At 43.2% G+C, this 24,983-nt stretch overlaps 1 protein-coding gene across 1 annotated transcript in view; it reads left to right on the forward strand.

The window, feature by feature from the left end:
• The window catches only part of LOC126425004 (1,5-anhydro-D-fructose reductase-like), a 51,549-nt gene that overhangs the window by 2,262 nt on the left and 24,304 nt on the right, over window positions 1–24,983 (forward strand). Inside the window, exons 2-3 of the mRNA XM_050087903.1 lie at window positions 6,885–7,052; window positions 19,239–19,439. Of these exons, the coding sequence (XP_049943860.1) occupies window positions 6,885–7,052; window positions 19,239–19,439 (369 nt within the window). The remainder of the gene's footprint in view (window positions 1–6,884; window positions 7,053–19,238; window positions 19,440–24,983) is intronic.

Genomic DNA, 24,983 nt, shown 5'->3' on the forward strand with positions numbered 1-24,983 from the left:
GTTATGTTCACAGACGAGTTCAGGTATAGTCTGAACAGTGATTCCCGCCGGGCTTTCATCTGGCGTGAACCAGGAAGCAGATACCAACCCCTTAATATCCTTGAAAGGGACCTGTATTGAGGTCGTGGTTTGATGGTGTGGGGTGGGATTATGATTGGTGCACGTACACCCCTGCACGTCTTTGACAGAGGAACTGTAACAGGTCAGGTGCATCGGGACGTGATTTTGTACCAGTATGTCCTCCTTTTCAGGGTTGCAGTGGACCCCACCTTCCTCCTGATGGATGATAACGTACGGCCCCACCGAGCTGCCATCGTGGAGGAGTACCTTGAAACAAAATATATCAGGCGAATGGCCTGCCTGTTCTCCAGACCTAAACCAATCGAACACGTCTGGGATGCTATCGGCCGACGTATAGCTGCACGTCTTCACACCCCTAGGACACTTCAGGAGCTCCGACAGGCACAGGTGCAAGAATGGGAGGCTATATCCCAACAGCTTCTCGACCATCTGATCCAGAGTATGCCAACCCGTTGTGCGGCCTATGTACGTGTGCATGGTGATCATATCCCACACTGATGTCGGAGTACATGCGCAGGAAACAGTGGCGTTTTGTAGCACACGTGTTTCTGGACGGTTTTCTCAACTTATCACCAATACCGTGGACAGATCTGTGTCGTGTGTGTTCCCTATCTGCCTAGGCTATTAGCACCAGTTTTGTGTAGTGACACGTTGTGTGGCACCGCATTCTGCAATTATTCTCATTTATGAGCATGAGTGTAGATTATCTCGCCATGCTTTGGAGAACATGGTAATAATTAACGGGTACTGCAGTCAAGTGAATGCTCAGTTCTTGATGTAAGCGGAAATGAATAAAGTTACTTTATATTGAACATGTGAAGCACTAACCTAGACCTAATTTTTGCTGCAGATAACAACGATAATTCGTGTAGCGTAAAGTGTATTAAGAGGAGCCGGAGGTGCCTATGTTGCCCATGTTAAAATCACTAAGTTTGAGGAACATTTATGAATAAACTACCACATAGAAAAATTTGAATTTTTTTTTTACATATAGAGTGGTTTAGTATTGCAGTTATGACAGAGGGATTTTGGAGTATCTTTTCTAGTTTCCTTCCAATTAATTTTTTTATTAATGACCCAAATTTTTGTTTACAAATAATTGCTTTATAATTAAACTGAAATGAAACTACTGAACATATTGCCAAATGGCTGTGTTACAATGTAAGTTTGACCACTGGGAGTGCTGTATAAAAAATTCATCTCTCTAGCTTGAGTGGATTTTGAGAAAATGTTCCTTATATTTGAAAAATTCTGATTTACAGGAAATGACTATCAAAGTTTCTCAATACATTCCTGCACTATAGGATGGATTAACAGGGTCTCCTTCTTCATCCTCCAAAAGCTTCCTCTTTTGTCTTCTTTTCTGGCCTGTTGTTCCATCATACTTCATATGCCTTTCTCTTCTTTCTGCTCCTCTTATCCTTTCTCTGTCAATATTTCTTAGTGCTCGTGCAGCTGTAAATCCTAATGCCTTCAGAACTTCACACTTCACACTGTTCCCTTGGTTGTAGGTTGCTATTGCATCATAAACGCCAAAGTGCAGTGTTTTTATGTTTACAAACACTCTTTTAGGAATCACTTTCCAAAATCAAATTGTTTACGCTCTCATTAGGATTCTGCGTCTTTCCGTGTAGACATTTGTGTAACAATTCTGGCTGTGCTAAGTCATGAAAAATTGGTTTTATTGTTCCCTCCTGATTCTTGTACATACTGCATATTACCCGCTTTACACAATAAGTATAATACTACCAACAATAGGTGCAACACTGAACTAATTCGAAACGGTAAACAGCAAAGAGACGATGTTCCGCTATTCATTGTAGTATCGCAACTTGGTATTAGTGTTAATTTCCTTTTCCCTACGTTATTCCTCTTCTTATATACACGGTTACTAAAACATGACATCGTAACCAGAACAAAAGTGTACGATAATATTAAATGGAGCAAGATGTTCGAAATTCTGAGGAATATAGGAGTAAGCTGTAAGGAAATACGGGTAATATTTGTCACAGAAAACAATGTAGCCAACCCTTGCACAGTCGCTGTATGCGTAACATAAGGCGCTGTATGCGTAACAGGCCGAGAAAATCCCAAGCAGTTTGCCAGGAAGTCACGAGAGGGTATTAGATGCATTCAGCGGCCGCCCATTTCCTCTGCAGGCGTGGGGGAAAATAGTAATAACTCCACTTCTAGGGCGAGTAGAACAATAATTCAAAGCTTACATTAAAAAGGATGTTCCAATTAATTTACGGTAGCAAAAAAAATCGTAATTTTTTGGATTTGACCACCTCCGGCTCCCTTTAAGTGGTTTAATTCTATTTTTAAGAGTATAATCTGTGTTGTAATGCGCAATACGCGTGCGTGTTTGCTGCAGGATAGTCAAAGACTAGATTTTGCAGACTATGCGTTGAAATTTCACCGGAGTGGCTGTAGTGGTTAACTGAATTTGGAACTCAACGAAGCTCTCCCGCGGAACTGTGACTTGTTACCCGAAGTAGCAGGGGAAGATCCTCATCCAGCTGCAGGTCATAGTAGGGTGCAGCAGACTTCTAGGAAAGAGACTCGTGTAGGTTGGTACAAAAAGTGAGAATGGGAAGAAAAATGTCTTGCTGCTAGGTAGTAACCATGCGGGGAAGGGGGGGGGGGGGGGGGGCTAGCCCGCATGGTACAGGACAAATCAGGAACAGGGTACCAGGTCACAAGTACTGTGAAGGCAAGTACTAGGCTTATTGTCAGCCAGGTGACAGAGGACATCGGAAATTTGCGCAGTGGTTTTTGCAAAGAGGATCAGGTTACTACAGTAGTTAGAGGAGGGAACAGCCTGACTAAGAATAGCAATTACGGCATTAGGGGTGACCTGGATGAAACAGGAGCAGCAACCACACACACAGATGTGAGTTTTGCGGAGGTTCTGCAGTAACGTGGCCAGTCCTGGATTAACAATGCTGTGAGCTTTGCAAACACTGAGATGAGCAGGTTGGTGCTGACTGTAAAGAGTGCGTGCGCGTTGCTACCAATGGGAGATGGGGATATACTAGGCTTGGTCTACATCTGAATAGGAGAGAGAGAAAGGTAAACTGACTGAGCCTATTGCAGGTGATATATGGGGGCCACCAACGCCAAGCAAGAGCCCTGTGGTTCCTGGTGTCAGAGGAGCGCCTTTGTTTGATGAGGGAAACAGGGCTGAGGCACCATATTTTGAATGAAATGAATATAACACAAGAGCCCCACTAAACGATTAAGATTGCACAGAAACTTAAGGTTAATTTATTTCATGAAAATATTGAAAGACTGAGTAATGAGACAGAAGAGCCTTTTGTCTTTTCGGAAAATGTAGAGAGCTCTGAAAAGATAGACTTGCTCTACCTGTGTAATCACCACATAGCCAGAGGTTAGATAAGTTGCATATAAAAGATTACACTGTAGCAGCTGATTGATGCATATCTGACATGGGAAAAGGAAGAGTTGTTACATATATTAAGACACAACACAACTTCAAAAACGTGAGGTACTTAGATTTTATAATGATCAGCATGTAGAAATATGTGCTTGTGAATTAGTACTGAAAAATAATTCACTTTTAATTGTTACAGTATATAGATCTTCACTGGGAAATTTTGAACTGATGGATAAAGGAGACAGTAGGACCCTATTGGATAATATTTGCTTTAGTGAAGCTCAAAGTAAGAGAAGAACTATTGATTCCATAACAGATACTCTCTTTTATCATGATGTATAGTTAATTAGGACAAATATAATAGTGCATTTTAGTATGGACACTCTTCAGTGGAAATCAGTTAGAATAATTAATGACACCACGACAAATGTTTTTAAGAGAACTTTACATGAGATGACCTGGGATGAAATTTTTAATAAACCAATTACAAACATAAAATTTAATCTCTTCCATGATAAATTCACATCATTATTTGAAAATAGATTTCTGAATGAGCTAATCAGAAAGGACACTAAACTGCCATGTAAAAGCCCATGAATCGATTTAGGAATTAGAATATCTCGTGCAAGGAAAGCGGATATGTATCTCTTGGCAAGAACAAATAGGTATCCTGCAGTAGTTACACACTTCAAAAACTACTCAAAGTTACTGAGAAATGTTTTAAAAGTCAATGAATATGCAGATACTGACAGAAATCAGTAATTTCGATAACAGACTTAAGGCTACATGGAATTTAGTGAAACGAAAGACAGGGAAACCACCCATAGAACAGAATAACATCACTATCGAACTACATGGACTGCCTATAAATGATAAGCCAGAGGTAGCAAATGTATTTAATAATCATTTCCTAAGCACAGTGGAAAGCATAAGAACAAACAGTTCAACAGAAAAAGCATACCAGAATGTTGAAAATGTAGCTCTCATACAGTTCAGTTATATAAATGTATCATAAACTTCTGATCCTGAAATGAAGAATATTATACATTCTCTCAAAAATGAAAGCTTATCTGGTTTTGATGGTGTCTCCAATCGAGTACTAAAAATTTGTTCCAATATAAAAAGTCTGGTCTTATCTGGAGTACCGGTACGTAATGCTTCACTAACTCAAGACATTTCTCCAGAGACTAAAATATGTTAGCGTCTAAACCCATCTTTAAGAAAGATCGTACGAGACATGTCAATAACGGCCGTCCTGTTTCACTGCTGACAATTCTTTTTTTTAATTTTTGAGGTGATGATGTATCCTAGAACAGTATCTCACCTTTACGACAATAATATCCTCAGAAAAACACAGTTCGAGTGTCGCAAAGGTTCATCCACTAAGAATGCCATTCACATGTTCACTCACCAGATTAAATAATAAAATAGCGCCGGTTGGTATTTTCTGCGACCTGCCTCATGAATTTGACAGTGTGAATCACAGTACTCTCTAGATAAATTGAAGTTCTATGGGATTGATGGTACAGCCAACGAATGGATAACGTCATACCCATCCAACAAAAAGTATGCAGGAAGTTGCACTTAGTAATTCAACCTACATAGACAGGGGACATAATTCTTACTGGAAAGAAATCACATATGGGGATCCGCAACGCTCAAGTCTACTATCACCCACGATCACCTTGTAGACATCTGTTTAAGGAGTTGAGCATTCTGATTACTGCTTCATCCCATGATGTTTGCTGCAAATAATTCGCAACAGTTCTAAAGGAACAATGATGTACATAATTACAATTCCATAAGGAAAAATGACATTCATTACTTCGCATTAAGGTTGCCTTTAGCACAGAAGGAGCTGCAGAATGCTGCAACAAAAAGTTTTGATCACTTACCAGTGATATAAAATATCTCACAGACAGCGAAGTGAAATTTGAAAACAAATGGCGAACGTTTCTCCTTCTTCTCTGTAGGAGAATTTCTATACTGTAATGAGTAAAAAGTGGTAGATAGGACTTACTAACTCACAACATCTGTACATCGTTTTTAGTTTTGGAAAAAAGTAGCTAGAAATGTTCAGAATGTAATCATAGTACAAATTACTTTGCGATCTGAATGTAAAATGAGTCTTTCGACATCACTGCGATCTATCGGACAAAATCACCCATGGAACATGAAACCAATTAAGCAAATAACTAACTTCAACAAACATGCACAATGAAGTTTTGCAGAAATTTGTTAAATACTAGTTTTGTTGTTATTCTTATCATCGGGTCCCTTGGTAATTCCCATGGGGCCGTGAGGTGCTTATGCCAATGACAAACAAAAGGAGTCCCACACACTAAAACAGTTTGTCTCAACGTCTCACTAATTCCTTACTCAATCAAAATACGCAGACCACAAGACAGGTGTCTTCAAACAACGTGCTACTGGATGTGAAGCGTATAGGCTGTAAGAAACACAGCTGACCATTGAGGTAACTGCCCTTGTCGTCAAACATGTCCTGTGGATCAACATTGCTCTTACACTCGATTACAGTGTGTTGATTAAAGGAAAATTTCATTCAAAAATCAGCATTAATTAATAAGCAATAAGGTTCATTTTAGCTCAACACATGATGATAATACATAAAATGCTTAAATATCTTCACATAGCATAGTTTTAATTATTCCAGCATAAAATCCAATGCTTTATACATGAAAATGTAGGGCAAAGGAAACTTGAGGCTACTAGCTCTCTGTTGATTACAATTTAGTACTGACACTGCTATGAAGGATGTTAACAGAAAAAAAATTTCAGAACAATACCGAAATAATTAGAGGCCGAATTAAAGGGGTAGTTGCTCCAGATGAACTATGTTTTATTTTAAAACATGAAAATGATTTCGCTATCTTTACGTTTTATTTGATTAGAGAAGTAAGATTTTGTATAGACTACTAAAATAAAGAGACACAAAAATAGAGCAGCATTAGTGGACAGTCTCAGTATCAGAGATCACTTTATACCATATGTAACTCTCTGGTCTGTCGCCGTACAACGTTTCCTGCATTCCGCAATACTTCCCCACCGGAACTATTCGACACCAACGGGTGATGGCTGTTGTTTATTGTGGGCAAGCAGCAATGCCGGTGCGCGTAATGCCGTGTTGTAATGGAAGATTCGTTTGAAAGTCGCACTGCAGAGGAAGCAGCTCGATCACGCATGCGCAACTCCCAAAGCAAGCCTTCATAAAAAGACCATCGCAGAGCAGAAAGCTTTTGCTACTGTTATGGAGGGGGCTGATAACTTGCTCCAACATTATTTCTCATTGCTGTACACTCAGTGAGGCAATTATTACGTTAGCTGCAGAACTACCTTTCCCAAAGGCAAACGACGGTCTGCCTCATCAACCTCGTCACAATTTCAGGCCAAGGTGGGTGAAGTGGGTAAAGCCGTGGATGCGGCCCTGGCAGCCGGCTACAGGCACATCGACACCGCCTACTCCTACCGCAACGAGAAGGAGATTGGAGACACCCTCAAGAAGTGGTTCGACTCTGGGAAGCTGAAGAGAGAAGACGTGTTCATCGTCACCAAGGTAGGAAGCTAACTAGCGTTTGGAAGCATGAATTAAGAAAACCTTTAGTCACAAATTTTCGTACATTATTAAATACACCATGCATTGTAAGTTGTCTTAATACATGATTTATTTTTGCTCTAGAATGAAGTGAAGTGCTTGTTCCCGTCATGAAAAGGTTTGATGCTAGGTTATAAATTCAGTAAGTCACATGCGGAAAATATGTTCGAAACAACGGAAAAAATGAGCAGTGTAAGCCAGCACATAATCCAAGGAAAGTGTTTTCAACTTTTTGACACCACCATGCAATGGTTTCTTCATTCTGTTAATATATATCACTTCACTCAAGAGCCATATCTGCATACACACCTTTGTAAGCGCTTCTCAGTTGATGATGTACATGGTGTGATCGAAGATGAATTTGTTAGAGATCAAATTATTACACAATTGACACGTGCAGTGAATAACTTTAATTTTAAAGTAGATCTTTAAAATTGCTGAAATAACTGACTTGGAAATCTGTCTGCTCATTTAAAAAACATTTTATATATACATGGAGGTGTATTTGTCTGCATAAATTGCCAGTTGGTCTGTCTGTGTAGTCATTATTTATGCCAATACTTTTTATTGTATCTAGCTCATTCCTGAGGCTGTTTTCCTCTAAATCAAGAGAGAGTGTATCAGGGACCTAAATGCAGCATGCTTCTGTATGTTGGGCTGGCATGATGAGTTCTCCAGCTAGCTAATGCGTATCATATTCCACCTGGAACTACTGTCAAAATCAGTAATTCCATATCTATTCATCCTCACACATTTTTACTTTTAACATTTTTGTTGTTGTAGTGTTTGATCTGAAGACACGTTTGATAGAGTTCTCCATATGGGTCTACCCTCTGCAAGCCTCTTCATCTCTACATCACTATTACATCCTACGTCCATCTTATCCTTCTTACTGTGGTCAAAGATCAGTCTCCTTATACGATCCTCTCTGCCCTCTATTACCATTCTGACGATTACTTGATGCCTCAAAATATGTCTTGTCAACCCAACCTTTCTTCTACTCAGGTTTATCTGTAATTATCTTTCCTTCCCACTTCATTAAATAGCAGATATACCCATCCAATAAACCGCACTATTTCGTCACGGCATATCTCAACATTTCAAAATCTTCGTTTCTCCTCTTGTCTGAACTGTTTATCAACTATATTTCACTTCCCAGATAAATGCCTTCGGTAAACGGTTCCTACCACTCAAAGTAATATTTGATGTTATTTTACAGTAGTACTTTCTCTGCTATCGCCAGCCAGAATTTTATGTGCGTTTCACATCCATCTTTGTCATTTGTTTTGCTGTCCAAATGACAGAATTCATCTAATACTTCTTGTCTCATTTTCTAGTTTAACTTCTTCAACATCACCTAATCTAACTGAAATACCTTCCATTATATTTCCGTTACTGTTGTTGATAGTCATCTCATAACCTCTAAGACACTCTCTGTCCCGTTCAACTGCTTCGAAGTTATTTGACATTTAGGACAGAATTGCAATGTTATTATCAAACCTACAAGTTTTCTTTAAATCTACTTCTTTCCGCTAAAGTAAAATATTCTTTGTAATTTACTTCGCTGGTATAGTTCAGACTAGGTACAGTTGTCTTACTGGAGGTATTTCTTTTTGACTGCTACCAGTACACTCATTATCATTATAATGCTTGTTATTGTATGAAAGATTTCACCTGCATACGCTGTACTCCTTGGCATCTCGATAGTCTTCCACATAGTTGAGTGTAGTCGCATAATAAACAAAATGCAGCAGTACCTAGCTGAGTCACAAGCAGCAACAGGGAAGTAACCGATTTTGTCACTTTCACGAGTTCCTAACCAGGAGCGAATTTTATAATATCATCTGAGTGTGCTTTAATAGTTTAGTTTCTCGAGTTTCTGCATGTTTATTTAATATTTAACAGCCACAGTTCTCGCGTTTTCGTTTACGTCGGAAAGTAAACCGATCTTGTGACATAATACAAGTTCATAATCAGAGGCGAATTATTTAGTTCCACCTGAGTGGTTCGGTACTTAGGTTTTTGAATCTCTGCGTATTAGTGTAACTTATTAGACACAGTTCCTGCGTTTTCGTCAGGGTCTACAGTAGAGTTGCGCAGCACGTGCCGATACTCCATTTATATGCGTAGTTTAGTATTCCACGGTAGTTGGTACGAACAGGGACTGCAATTGTTGTGTGCGGATGGGAGCCGAGTTGGCGACACTTCGGTCTCAGCTTCAGGCTGTGATGACTTCGGTTACACAGCTTGAGGCTGCAGTGGATGGGCACCACTGTTGTGGGCCGGCCGTGGGGATCCAACGGACGTCCAGCACGTCCGAGTCCTCCGATCGGTCCTCACCAGTGGCCAGCCCAGTTACTGCTCGCACTGAGGCTGACCCCTCACCTGTGCTCGAGTGGGAGGTCGCCCCAGGGCGAAGTAGGCGGCGAAAGACTTCCCAGGCGGCCGTACGTAAGGCCTCCCCGGTTTGTCTGACAGGTTCCAGGTGCCGTCTGTAACTGACACTGTCACTGAGCCGGATGCTGTCGCCTGTCCTGTTTCAGAGGAAACCAATCAACCTGCAAGATCCGGACAATCACAGAGGGTGGGATTATTGATTGTTGGGAGCTCCAACGTTAGGCGCGTTATGGGGCTCCTTAGGGACTTGGCTGACAAGAAGGGAAAGAAAACCAGTGTGCACTCCGAGTTCATATTGGGTGCAGTCATTCCAGATGTGGTCCTCCTGGATGCCATGAAGAGCACAGGGTGCAGCCAACTGCAGGTGACTGCTCACGTTGATGCTAATGATGTGTGTGACTTTGGATCAGAAGAAATTCTCTCTGGTTTCGAGCGGCTAACAGAAGTGGTTAAGGCTGCCAGTCTTGCTTGCAAGCTGAAAGTAGAGCTGACCATTTGCAGCATAGTCCACAGGACCGATTGCGTACCTCTGGTACAGAGCTGAGTGGAAGGTCTGAAACAGAGGCTCAGACGGTTCTGCGACCGTGTAGGCTGCAGATTCCTCGACTTGCGCCAAAGGGTGGTTGGGTTTCGGATTCCACTGAATAGGTCAGGCGTCCAAGCGCTAATAGAAAGCACTCAAATCGTTATAGGCACTGAAACCTGACTAAATCGCAAATAAGCTCAGCCGAAATTTTTGCGAAGAACCTAACGGAGTTTCGAAAGGATAGGCTAAACACTGTTGGCGGTAGCGTGTTTGTTGCTGTTAATAGTAGTTTATCTTGTCGCGAAATTGAAGTAGATAGTTCCTGTGAGTTAGCATGGGCAGATGTCAGTTGGCAACCGGAATAAAATAATAATTGGATCCTTTTACTGACCTCCCAATTCAGATGATACAGTTGCTGAAAGGATCAAAGAAAACTTCAGTTTGATTTCAAACACATACCCGACTCACACGATTATAGTTGGTGGTGACTTAATTTACCCTCCATATGTTGGCGAAAATACACTCCTGGAAATGGAAAAAAGAACACAGACCCACCATACTTGCTCCGGACACTGCGAGAGGGCTGTACAAGCAATGATCACACGCACGGCACAGCGGACACACCAGGAACCGCGGTGTTGGCCGTCGAATGGCGCTAGCTGCGCAGCATTTGTGCACCGCCGCCGTCAGTGTCAGCCAGTTTGCCGTGGTATACGGAGCTCCATCGCAGTCTTTAACACTGGTAGCATGCCGCGACAGCGTGGACGTGAACCATATGTGCAGTTGATGGACTTTGAGCGAGGGCGTATAGTGGGCATGCGGGAGGCCGGGTGGACGTACCGCCGAATTGCTCAACACGTGGGGCGTGAGGTCTCCACAGTACATCGATGTTGTCGCCAGTGGTCGGCGGAAGGTGCACGTGCCCGTCGACCTGGGACCGGACCGCAGCGACGCACGGATGCACGCCAAGACCGTAGGATCCTACGCAGTGCCGTAGGGGACCGCACCGCCACTTCCCAGCAAATTAGGGACACTGTTGCTCCTGGGGTATCGGCGAGTACCATTCGCAACCGTCTCCATGAAGCTGGGCTACGGTCCCGCACACCGTTAGGCCGTCTTCCGCTCACGCCCCAACATCGTGCAGCCCGCCTCCAGTGGTGTCGCGACAGGCGTGAATGGAGGGACGAATGGAGACGTGTCGTCTTCAGCGATGAGAGTCGCTTCTGCCTTGGTGCCAATGATGGTCGTATGCGTGTTTGGCGCCGTGCAGGTGAGCGCCACAATCAGGACTGCATACGACCGAGGCACACAGGGCCAACACCCGGCATAATGGTGTGGGGAGCGATCTCCTACACTGGCCGTACACCACTGGTGATCGTCGAGGGGACACTGAATAGTGCACAGTACATCCAAACCGTCATCGAACCCATCGTTCTACCATTCCTAGACCGGCAAGGAAACTTGCTGTTCCAACAGGACAATGCACGTCCGCATGTATCCCGTGCCACCCAACGTGCTCTAGAAGGTGTACGTCAACTACCCTGGCCAGCAAGATCTCCGGATCTGTCCCCCATTGAGCATGTTTGGGACTGGATGAAGCGTCGTCTCACGCGGTCTGCACGTCCAGCACGAACGCTGGTCCAACTGAGGCGCCAGGTGGAAATGGCATGGCAAGCCGTTCCACAGGACTACATCCAGCATCTCTACGATCGTCTCCATGGGAGAATAGCAGCCTGCATTGCTGCGAAAGGTGGATATACACTGTACTAGTGCCGACATTGTGCATGCTGTGTTGCCTGTGTCTATGTGCCTGTGGTTCTGTCAGTGTGATCATGTGATGTATCTGACCCCAGGAATGTGTCAATAAAGTTTCCCCTTCCTGGGACAATGAATTCACGGTGTTCTTATTTCAATTTCCAGGAGTGTACATGTTTAATTCCGGGGGTACGCAAGAAACATCATCCGAAATTGAGCCAAACGCATTCTCTGAAAATTATTTCGAGCAGTTAGTTCATGAGCCCACGCGAATAGTAAACACAGTTGACATCATAGCAACAAATAATCCTGAGTTAATAACGAACATCAAAACGGATACAGGGATTAGTGAACACAGGGTTGTCGTAGCGAGATTGAACCCCCAAATTCTCAAAAAATAAACGAAAACTATACCTATTCAAAACAGCAGATAAAAATTCACCTGCCGCCTTCCTGAGAGACAATCTCCACTCATTTTAAATTAATAATATAAGTGTACACCAGATGTGGCTTGAAATCAAAGACATAGTAATAGCAGCAATTGAGAGATTTATTCCACATAAATTAACAAAAGATGGAGCTGATCCTCCTTGGTACACAAAACGGGTCAGAACACTGTTGCAGAAACAGCGAAACAAACATGCCAAATTTAAACAGACGCAAAATACCCAAGATTGGCGATCTTTTACAGAAGCTCGAAATTTAGCGCGGACTTCAGTGCGAGATGTTTATAACAATTTCCGTAACGAAACTTTGTCCCGAAACCTGGCAGAAAAGCCAAAGTATTCTGGTCGTATGTGAAGTATGTTAGCGGCAAGAAACATCGGTGCCTTCTCTGGGCGATAGCAATGGAGATACTATCGAAGACAGTGCTGCCAAAGCAGAGTTACTAAACACAGCCTTCCGAAATGCCTTCAAAAAAGAAGACGAAGTAAATATTCCAGAATCTGAATCAAGAACAGCTGCCAACATGAGTAATGTAGAAGTAAATATCCTCGAAGTAGTGAAGCAACTTAAATCACTTAATAAAAGTAAGTATTCTGGTCCAGACTGTATACCTATTAGGTTCCTTTTGGAGTATGCTGATGCATTAGCTCCATACTTAACAATCATATACAACCGTTCGCTCGATGAAAGATTCGTACCCAAAGACTGGATAGTTGCACAGATCACACCGGTATTCAAGAAAGGTAGTAGGAGTAATCCACTTACTTACAGGCCCGTATCATTAACGTCGATATGCAGCAGGTTTCTGAAACATAGATTGTGTTCGAACATTACTTCGAAGAAAACGGTCTATTGACACACAGTCAACATTGGTTTATAAAACATCGTTCTTTATTCGGATGAAGTGTTGAGTGTTATTGACAGGGGATTTCAGATCGATTCCGTATTTCTGGATTTCCGGAAGGATTTTTACACTGTACCACTCAAGCGGCTCGTAGTGAAATTGCGTGTTGATAGGATATCGTCTAGTTATGTGGCTGGATTTGTGACTTCCTGTCGGAGAGGTTACAGTTCGTAGTAATTTACGGAAAGTTATCGAGTAAAACAGAAGTGATTTCTGGCGTTCCCCAAGGTAGTGTTATAGGCTCTTTGCTGTTCCTTATCTATACAGGGTGTATCATAATTAATGGGGAAGCGCATACAGTTGAAAGCACACGATACTAGAAGCAAAAAAGGCTCAGTAAACATACGGTCGTAAATGCATACCTAAAGATCTACGAGCAATTTTTCATCTTCGATACTGTGAAGCAAATCTCTTCTAATGAAAGCTCTTTGCTTTCCACATTTTGGGAAGTAGTAGTACGGACCAAAACAAGAAAAAACGTCGAGTAAACATTTGCTCTAAAATGCACACCTTAAAAGTTATGAGACATTGTTCATTAGAAGAGTTGCGTTTCCAAGTAGCGAAGATGAGCACGTGCTCATAGCTGTTAAGATATGCATTGTAGAGCACATGTTTACTCGATGTCTTTTTCTTGTTTTGGTCCACACTACCATTCCCCAAAATATAGAAAGCAAAGAGCTCTCATTAGAAGAGATTTGCTTCACTGTATCGAAGATGAAAAATTGCTCGTAGATCTTAAGGTATGCACTTTCGACCCTATGTTTACTGAGCCTTCTTTGCTTCTAGTATCGTGTGGTTTCAACTGTATGCGCTTCGCCATTAATTATGATACACCCTTATAAACAGTTTGGGAGACAATATGAGCAGCCGTCTTAGGTTGTTTGCAGATGAGGCTGTCGTTTTTCGCGTAATAAACCTACCAGAAGATCAAAACAAACTGCAAAACGATTTAGAGATAATACCTGTATGGTGCGAAAATTTGGCAGTTGACCCTAAATGACGAAAAGTTTGAGGTCATCCACATGAGTGCTATAAGGAACTCGTTAAACTTCGGTTACACGGTAAATCAGTCAAATCTAAAGGCTGTAAATCAACTAAATACCTAGGAGTTACAATTACGAACAACTTAAATTGGAAGGAACACATAGCAAATATTATGGGGAAGGCTAACCAAAGACTGCGTTCTATTGGCAGGGCACTTAGAAAATGTAACAGATCGACTAAGGAGCCTGCCTGCAGTACGCTTGTCGGTCCTCTTTTAGAATACTTCTGCGCGGTGTGGGATCCTTACCAGACAGGACTGACGGAGTACATCGAAATACTTCAAAGAAGGGCAGCACGTTTTGTATTATCACGAAATATGGGAGAGAGTGTCACTGAAATGATACAGGATTTGGGCTGGACATCATTAAAAGAAAGGTGTTTTTCTTTGCGACGAAATTCGAATCACCAACTTTCTTCTCAGCATGCGAAAATATTTACTTTGTCTTCTTTTGTGAAGGCATTTCGAAAGGCTGCGTTCAGTAACTCTGCTTTGGCAGCACTGATAGTATCGCGCAGAGAAGGCATCTATGTTTCTTGCCGCTAACATACTTTACATACGACCAGAATTACTTTGGATCTTCTGCCAGGTTTTGAGACAAAGTTTCGTTGTGGAAACTGTTATAAGGATCTCGCCGTTCACCGTGTTCTCTTACGTTAATACGTCAAATCCTTGCGAAGTTCAAAACAGTACAAAAATTTATTAGTTGTCCTCTTCACTTAAAACAAGGACTCGAAGCTGTCCATGTTTCTACCCTTCAACAATATTGCGCTTTTCTTATAATTTTTTGAAAGCAGAAATATAATATAGAAGTAAATGTCAGAACTATTGCAGTGATCTACAGAAATAGCACTGACGTAACATGATCGACATGTAGTATTCCAATGTTAATAAAAATAAAATTTGAAAGTCATCCTGAGGTGACAAAAGTCATCGGATATAGATATGCACATTTCGACAAGGAGGCAATATCGCATACAGAAGTTATAAAAGGGCCCACTGTTGGCGGTATTGTCATCTGTACTCAGGTGGTTCATGTGAAAAGGTCTCCGACGTGATTGTAGCCACTCGACAGGATTTAACAGACTTTGAAAGCGGAATTGTAATTGGAGCTAAACGCGTAAGACATCCCATTTCGTAAGTGGATAGGAAATTCAATATTCCGAAATCGACAGTGTCAGGAGTGTGCCGAGATTGCCAAGTTTCAGGCATTACCCCTCACCACTGACAACGTAGTGGCCGACGCATTCGCTTAACGACCGAGAGCAGCGGCGTCTGCGTGGACTTGCCAGTGTTAACAGACAAAGAGCACTGCGTGAAATGACCTCGGAAATGGATGTGGGGCGCTTGACGAACGTATCCGTTACGACAACCGGGCGAAATCAGGCGTTAAAGGGCTATGGCAGTAGACGACCAGTGCGAATGTCTATGCTAACAGAACGAAATCGCTTGCAGCGTATCTCCTGTGCTCCTCACCATATCGGTTGGACCCTAGAAGGCTGGAAAATCGTGCTCTGGTCAGACGAGTCTCGATTTCAGTTGGTGAGACCTGATGGTGGGGTTAGAGTCTGGCGCAGACCCCACAAAGCCCTGGAGCCAAGTTGTCAATAAGGCACTGAGCAAGCTGGCGACGACACCACAATGGTCTGGGTTTTATTTACATTGGAACTGACTGCATCCTCTGATCCAACTGAAGCGATCGTTGACTGGAAATGGTTGTGTTCGGCTTCTTGGAGACGACTTGCAGCTACGATGGAATTTTTATGGATGATAATACGCCGTGTCACCCAGTCACAATTGTTCGCGATTGGTTTGAACACTCTATACAGTTTGAGTGAATAATTTGGCCCCTCATCGAACATTTATGGGACTGAACCGTGATTTATTTTCAAAGAATGTTCTTAAGAATTTATCATATTTACTAGCGATTCATAAAGAACGTTAACACATTTAATCACACTATGTAAGAATGGAAGTAGTTGCCAGGGAGTAACTGATGAAATCATAAGCAAATTCCTTTTTAACAAATGATAATTTATTCACTTTAATGGTGAACAGATTTAAAATTATAATCAGAAAGCACCTTGCAAATATCAAGTTACAATTTATTCAGAGGCAGAAAGAAACAAATTTTTGTCTGTATGGGGTTTCGGGCTGAGTACCTTGCCGCTCCCTTTTAACACGACCGTAGTTACTACCGCTCACAACAACCTCTCAAAGACTACATTGGTGCAAATCTGCAACACACCAGATTACTTTAAACTAAGAGTTTTAACAATTCACACAAGCACCCGTAGGAGGGATGGAAATGGTACAAAACACAAAAATTAAAATATTAACTTTGCCACCGAAGGTGCAACTTGATTTTAACTTCTAGGCAAGCCTTACGGTGAAAGGATGGCAACTTTATATACTAAAATGACAATTTAAATAAAAGCCCATGAAATGCAATCTTACATAAAATTATACAAGGTTGGCCAAACAAGTTAACATGATCTACAGTACACAGATACCGCCTCTCAAGATGATAGGTAAGATTAAAACATATTTCAGGAATTAGGTCGTTACACTCCAAGCAATAAATTCGTTAACACACCAAATCCGACAAACATGACAGAGGCAGCTACTAACGTACGGTAGATTGATAGGGAGATTACCGAACAACCCGAACCGCAGGTTGCTCTAACCCACCCCTACTCCACAAGGGAAAAACGGACCACCTTCCCACAGGTGGACTAACGGAGAAGAATGGTGAGACGATCCCAAAACACCAAGAAAACAAGTAGAATCTAACAACTAAATGAAACATCACCAATCACTTAACTTTTAATAAACTGCGATTTCTGGAGAAGACCTGGCGCAGCACCCCCAAATCGCTCTCCCGAACCGTCAGCTGCCAGCCGCTTCAACGGACGCAGGAAGGCGCGCCGATCTCCCGTCTCACGGCGTCGCAGCTCGCACCGGCCACACCGATGTCATGGGTTGACTCCTGTTGCTCTCGTGCCGACCGCGAAACCACTACCTCTCGCTATACGGCGCGGCCCACTGGACTCACGTGGAGATCTCACACGCGCCGACGCTCAAGACGGACCACTCATCTTGTGTCTCAGTGCGCGACCGACCAACCGATCGATCCAACCGTCTTGACCATCGCCTGAGCAAACTCGAGCAGACTGGCGGCCTAACGCGCAGACTCAGATGCAGGAACTAATCCCCGGCCGGGCGACCACCCGCAGAGTTCTCTTACTGGAGGAGTGGAAAGACTCTCATTTTGCCGGCCTTAAAGGTTGATCCGAACTAAAGACATACTAGCACTCCGGACGACAGACAGACACTAACTGTCTCACAAATGCGGACGAGAGGGAGACTAGCAAGCTGGGGACGAGAGACTCACCCAAACTGCCCCAGACTGACCCCAGACTGACCGACTGGCGAGCTGACAGCGCCACTTAAATGCACGTGAACAGGCAACCTTTCCCCTTTCCCACCAGAGGGAGACACCAAAGCTGCGATTGCCACAGCGGCGCCACCGCCAGGAACGGAGGGCGACTGCTTCACACTACGCGCTGCGGCGCGCCCTTCAAAACAGCAATTTTTACCACGGCTCAGGGACAATGTTGATCTCAGTTCGCGCAAAAAAATCCTGCACCGGCCGCAATTTCGCATCTATGGACAGTTACAGAGGTAGCGTGCGTGCCTCAGAATTTGTGCAAGGGACTTCCAAGGACTTTTTGAGCCCATGCCACGTCGAGTTCCTGCACCACGCCGGGCAAAAAAAGGTCCGACACGCTATGAGGATGTACCCCATGACTTTTGTCCCCTCAGCGCATGCCAGCGTACAGAGAGCATAAAGGAAATGTTATCCTGACAAAAGTGTGGGTCAGTAAGTGTTAGCTTGGACAGAGCTGAAAAGAAACAGCTCAATGTATCGAAATCTTTTCTTAAGAATCATTTCGCAGTCAACCTACCCAGTAACATCCTTACAAGGTTTTCATACTGTTTCGTACCATGCCGTATAGTCAGAGAAACTGGTACACCTGCCTAATATCGTGAAGGGCCACCACAATCACGCAGAAGTATAACTACACGACGGGGCATCGATTCGACTAATGTCTTAGGTAGTGCTGGAGGGAACTAGATCCACGAATTCTGCAGGGCTATACGTAAATCCGGCTTGTAGATCTCTTCTGAACAGCAGGTTGAAGGCATCCCAAATATGCACAATAATGTTCGTGTTGGGGAGTTTGGTGGGCAGCGGAAGTGTTTAAACTGAGAAGAGTGTTTCTGGAGGCACTCTGTAGCAATTCTGGACGTGTGGGTGCCACATTGCCCTGCAGGAATTGCCCAACTTCGTCGGAATGAACAATGGACATGAATGGATGCAGGCGATCACCTGTCAGAGTGTCACCTGTCAGAGTCGCATCTAGAAGTAGCAGGGTCTCATATCACTCCAACTGCATACGCCCGACACCGAGCCTCCACCAGCTTGAACAGTCCCCCACTGAGAAGCAATGTCCATGGATTTATGAGTTTGTCTCCATACCCGTACACGTCCGTCTGCTCGATACAATTCGAAACAAGACTCGTCCGACTCGGTAACACGTTTCCAGTCATCAACAGTCCAATGTCATTACTTCTGCCACGTCGAGCGATTCTCTTCAGTCGTCGTCCGTCCTGTTCTTGCAGTATCTTTTTCCGGCCGCAGCGATGTCGGAGATTTGAAGTTTTACCGGATCCCTGATATTCATGTTACACTCGTGAAATGATCGTACGGGGAAATCTCCACTTCATCACCGCCTCGGAGATGCTGTGCGCCATCGCTCGGTCACCGACTATAGCACCACGTTCAAACTCATTTAAATGTTGATAACCTGCCATTGTAGCAGCAGTGACCGATCTGAGAACTGCTGCAGACACTTGTTGCCGACCATAGCGCCGTCTCCTGCCTGTTTACATATCACTGTATTTGAAAACACATTCCTATACCAGTTCCTTTGGTGCTCCAGTGTAGAAGATAATCCCTTTGTAACTGCTCTTGTTTATCGGGGATACTGAGCTGGTAATCTTTTTTTTCAGCTGCCATTGATCGGTATGCGGCATTCTGGGGTGGAGAAGTACCTCAAGAAGTCCCTGACCAACCTCCAGGTGGACTACGTGGACCTGTACCTGGTGCATAACCCCATCGGCTTCCAGGACGTAGACGATGGAGGCTACCCCAAGGACAAAGATGGGCAGGTGCTGCTAGACATGACCACAGACCACATCAGTATATGGAAGGTATTGTGCTTGTTGCAAATAAGGGCGCCATACGTAGTCACGCACACGCCGGCCCCAGATCGAATCCGCCCGGTGGATTAACGACGATGGCCGGTGTGCCGGCCAGCCTGGATGTGGTTTTTCGGCGGTTTTCCACATCCCGCTAGGTGAGTACCGGGCTGGTCCCCACGTTCCGCCCCAGTTGCACGCGTCGCAGACATTTGAAACACGTCCGCACTATTCCACGATGTACACTAGACGCAGACAGTTGAGGTACACTGATTCCGTCCTGGGGGGTACGGGGTAGCGGCAGGAAGGGCATCCGGCCACCCCTGACACTAACGCTGCCAAATCCGTTGTAACCAGGCCGACGCTGCGATCGCTGCGGGACTATGGCGTGAGCGAAAGAAAGAAAGCGAAAGAAAGACTTAGTCACGCACAGAAAGCAAGAGCACTGAATCTCTGACGCTCAAAACCAGTTTTTTTTTTTTTTTTTTTTTTTTTGCGACAAAGTTAGCAGCATTGAGTTCAAGGATAAGCTGTGCATTCTACAAGCACACACGTTCTTCTTAGTTCAAATGTTCAAATGTGTGTGAGTTCTTAAGGGACCGAACTGCAGAGGTCATTGGTCCTTAGTCTTACACACTACTTAAACCAACTTAAACTAACCTGTACTACGAACAACACACACACCCATGCCCGAGGGAGGACTCGAACCTCCTGCGGGAGGGGCCGCACAGTCAGTGACATGGCGCCCCTAACCGCCTTCTTAGTCAGCTGAGTGTCTTGCTGAAATGAGTGTCTCTTCTCTGACTCCAGTCAGTTGTGAGGTGAAGAGTATTACTCGGTTTCTCCCTCGAAACTGGGTTTCTTCTTCCAATGGAAACACGCCCTTTCACATTTTGAACGAAATCAGTGGGAGTGGGTGACGAGTCGTACTAATGCGTTAAAGTGGCATCGTGAGTTTAAACCTGGTGGAACGAATCTTCATGATGAACGTAAGAGAGGGTTTCATTCAAACATGACCGATGAGACCGTGAACAAGGCTGAAGAAGTGATCTTCGGGGACCATCGATTGGACTAGGTGAAAACAATGTTTCCAGATCTATCCAGATTTCATCTCATGGAATTATTATTGAAACGTTTGGTTTCCAATAACTGTTTGCGAGGTGGGTATCAAAAGAACTCACAAACACAAAGTCAAAGGAACAGCATCTTCATCTGAATTTCTTGAACACTTTCAACTGCAAGATGAACCACTAATTGATTCTGCTATGACTGTAACAAAACGTGGGTGGCTGCTGCAACCGGACACTGAAAAACAATCAGTACAGTGGCGACATCTCTCCACAACAACAGTGAAAAATTCAGAACAGTCGTTTCGGCCCAAAAACTCATGGCCTCTATCTTTGAGATCCTAAATGGAGTCTTCTCATTTAGTATTGGCCGTAAGGAAAACAGTTAATTCTGTGCAGTGCTATGAAACCTCCAAGGGCAATATAGAGAACAAGGAGTGGAATATGAACGAAGCGAATGGCGGTTGTTGCATGACAATGCACGTCTCCACGCAGCATTAGCCGCAAAACACCTCTTGCATTTATTCAGTTGTGATATCATCAACCACCCTGCTCGCAGGCCTCATTCGGTCCTTCAGTTCCATCTTTGCACCTCTCTGAAGGCGTCTATATGTGGATAAAGGTTTTCTGTCGACTATAAGATCCAGAATCCCGTCAAAAAATGGCCGAATGAGAAAACGGGAGTCTTTTCTTGCTAAGGTATCAGAAAACAAACCCATTGGCTAACCATGTGTGCTGAGAACGAAAACGAATACTCGAGCAATAGTGTTTGTTGTACGTCTGTGGGTCAGTAAATTTTCCATAGATATATTCCCTTTCCGATTTTAAAACAACTGGGTACTGAATTGCAAAGATATGAATGATTCAATGGCGTCCACTGCAGTTAGTGGTCGTATCTGTGCCAGAGCTAATACTTCATTTGTAGTGTCATCGTTTCCATAATGATATACAGGGTGTTCGAAAAGTCTTTCCCTGATTACATAAATTGATGACTCAGGCTATAAGTAAGATACAAATATGAAATTTGTGTCGAATTGTTTACAACTACCAAAGTTTTTTTTCTGTTTTAGGTTCGCAGTACGTAAGTAGTGGATGAGGTGTAGTGCTCAAGAAGCCATGTTAACCAATTAGGAGAAGGCACAGTGTGTCCTGTGGTACCACGAGACACGATAACCAACCACAGTGCAGAGACACTTCCAGACAACATTTGGGAGGAATCCACCTGATGTCAAGAGCATTAAAACCTGGTATGAGAGGTTCAAGAACATAGGATCGGTTGCTGACCTTCCGAGGTCTGGTCGACCAAGAACCTCAGCAGACAGGATGGAAGCTGTAAGGCAGTCTTTTCTGCGAAGTCCTTAGAAATCGGTGTGCAGGGCCTCACGTGAATTATAGATGCCAAAAAGCTCTCTCCATGACATTTTACACAAACGTTTATTGTTTCGTGCATACAAAGTGCAAATCGTTCAGGCCTTGTTGCCCAATGACAGTACACGTCGATATGACTTTGCGGTCGAAATGCTATCACGTATTGAGGACGATGATGGTTATCTCAGACGAATTGCCTTTTCCAACGAAGCGACCTTTTTTGTCAGTGGAGTAGTGAATCGCCATAATGTGCGCCCTTGGGGGTTCACAACCCCCTGGCGAGGTCATGGAGTGCACCAGAGGCAGTCCAAAGGTGAATGTTTGGTGCGCGCTATTGCACGATCGAATTATTTGGCCATTCTTCTTCGCTGAGGCTACCATCACATCTGCGGTGTATCTGGACATGTTGCAACTGTATGCTGTTCCTCAGCTGCTTCAGTATCACCCTGATGTCTTGTTTCAGCAAGACGGTGCACCGCCTCATTGGGGTTTGGACGTCCGTGCCTATCTCGATATAACCTTTCCTGGGCGATGGATTGGTCGTGATGGGCCAACGGTTTGGCCTCCACGCTATCCTGACATAACCCCATTAGATTTCTTTTTATAGGGTTATTTCAAGGACGAGGTCCATCGAACACGTGTACCAGATCTTGAAACGTTGCGGCAACGGATAACCACAGTCGTTGAATCGATCCCTCCAGTGATGTTGGCTAATGTGTGGACGGATATTGAATATCGCCTAGATGTGCTACGTGCTGCCAAGGGTGCTCATGTGGAAGTTTACTGATGTGTGAAAAAAACTTTGATAGTTTGTAAACAATTAGATACCAGTTTAAAATTTGTATCTTACTTCTAGCCTGAGTTATCAATTTATGTAATCAGGGAAAGACTTTTCGGACGCCCTATATAATAAACGATGTTCTACTTGACTGGAATCTGAGGGCTGTGTTGGCCAACATGCGTATAGTGAATTTTCTGCACTCTCAAAAGGCTAGATCGGTGTCACTGTGACCGAAAGATTTTCCGGTAGTTAAACTGCTTTAAAAAACGATGAGAATCGACATGTTGAAAAGAGTGTTGGAGTAGGCAATCCACTTGGAGATTGGACAGCAACGTAGACACAGCTGAGAGAATAATTCGTGATGCTCGTCATGCCAAAATTGACAAAACTGTGCACTGGTTTCACATTAGCCACCAAACTCTTAAGCTATCAGCAGGTTTTTTCTCGTTGTGTACCACTTCAGCTGATAAACGCAAACACGAGCATTTGGAAGTGTAAATGTTGACGAGGTGGGCTCCATTAGCACGAACCACAGAGAAACTGGCAGAGCATGTAGTGGGAACATCGTCTACAGAAAATAAAGCCCAAAAATGTGCAGGAAAGCAGGCAATCACAGTATTTTTGAATATGAAAGGCCTGCAGGTGATTCACACTAATGATGAAGCAATGAACGGTGACAGTAACTGTGGACTATTGTGAAATCTCTAACTGAAAATGTGAGTGATGAGCTCGTAGAAGGAGCCCCGAAATGTGTGATTTTGCTTCACGGCTGTCAACTTAATTATTATTATTGTTGCATTAACTTTAAAGATACAACCTAAAAACCTACGTGTGAGGCAAATATGACGAGAAAGCCGCATTCTCTTTTAAAACTATTTTTTCTTCCATAAAGTCTCTACTTCGCCTTGGAACTCAGAGACAACTGTACACAGGGTGTAAACGATTATAACTTACAACGTAGCCTAGTTGTGTAGAGTAAGTCGAATAGTTGAGTAGAGGAAGTCGAGACGAACAATTCTGTACAAGACACATCGAGTTGGGAAACAGCCACAGACGGGTACACAAAACCACCTGAGCTACAGCCCACGAGCGTCGCGTGAGATTTTCATGTTCTCTTCTCCAGCTCTTTACACGCAAACTATTAATGCTGCAGAAAAATGAATACGACCTTTTTTTGTAGGAAATTTAACGTAGTTAAATTTTGTAGTGGAAACGTTTTCGCTAGAGGCCACGATTTTTCACTTATTATAGAAAAGCATAGAAAAATGACCTTCAAAGCTTTTGCGTAGTACATCACAAATGATTATCAATATTGAACTACTAATAGATTTCTCTTTCATTTTATTTCCATATACATCTGTGTGTAAAGTTTATATTTTAAGTACAGTAAAACGTAATTGTAAAATTTCATATTCGTTTCACGGTCGTCTGTTAAAGGCTGCGTCATGCCCGTACACAATTAGACGTTGTCTTTCTCAAGTAACTGATGACTGATTCCATTCGCGAACTCTTGCCCCCTTCTTTCTTTTCACGTATAAAGTTAAGACGATATTCCAGCATCTTTATGTAGTTGTCGCTATTGCTGATACAAAGCTTCTGATTTTAGTATGCTGTTTCTGAGCTCCCGTGTCGGGATTCGCGATTTATATAAATAAATCTTCATTTCCCGCACAGTGGGTACGGCACTTTGATGCATAGGATAATGTGACGTAGACACCAACAAACTGTAAAAGAAAACTATTAATATTGGTTTGACAGATGACAGTTACTTGCCAGTTATTTAATGCGAGTAATTCCTTTGCTGGTAAAGCAATCTGCTGTACTCTAAATTTTAATTTCGAGCTGCTGGAGCACCCACTGTACAGTCCAATGGCAGCTCCAAGTGATGTTCACCTTTTTAGTCTGACGGAGAAGGACGAGAATGAATCCAAGCTTTTGCTGGAGAATAATACTGTTGAGGCGGCGCAGGAGTGGATGTGGACAAGGGCACAGAGCTTCTTGAAGGACGGAATTAGGATACTTGTCAAAAAATGGACCAAGTATATAGAGGTTGAAGGGCAAAGTGAAGAATAATGATGTTATTGTTTTACCTACTGAGCCGTGATTTATTTTCAAGAATATTCTTAAGAATTTATTTTATTTACTAGCGATTCATCAAGAACATTAACACATTTAATCACACTATGTAAGCATGGAAGTAGTTGCCAGGGAGTAATTGATGAAATCATAACCAAATTCTTTTTAACAAATAGGAATTTTATTCACTTTATTAATGCCTAAAAGCATTTTTTAAAAGAAACAGATTTAAAATTATAATCAAAAAGCATCCTCTAAATATCA

This window comes from Schistocerca serialis, chromosome 10 (assembly GCF_023864345.2).
Source record: "Schistocerca serialis cubense isolate TAMUIC-IGC-003099 chromosome 10, iqSchSeri2.2, whole genome shotgun sequence".
In the NCBI taxonomy this organism is placed as follows: Eukaryota; Metazoa; Arthropoda; class Insecta; order Orthoptera; family Acrididae; genus Schistocerca; species Schistocerca serialis.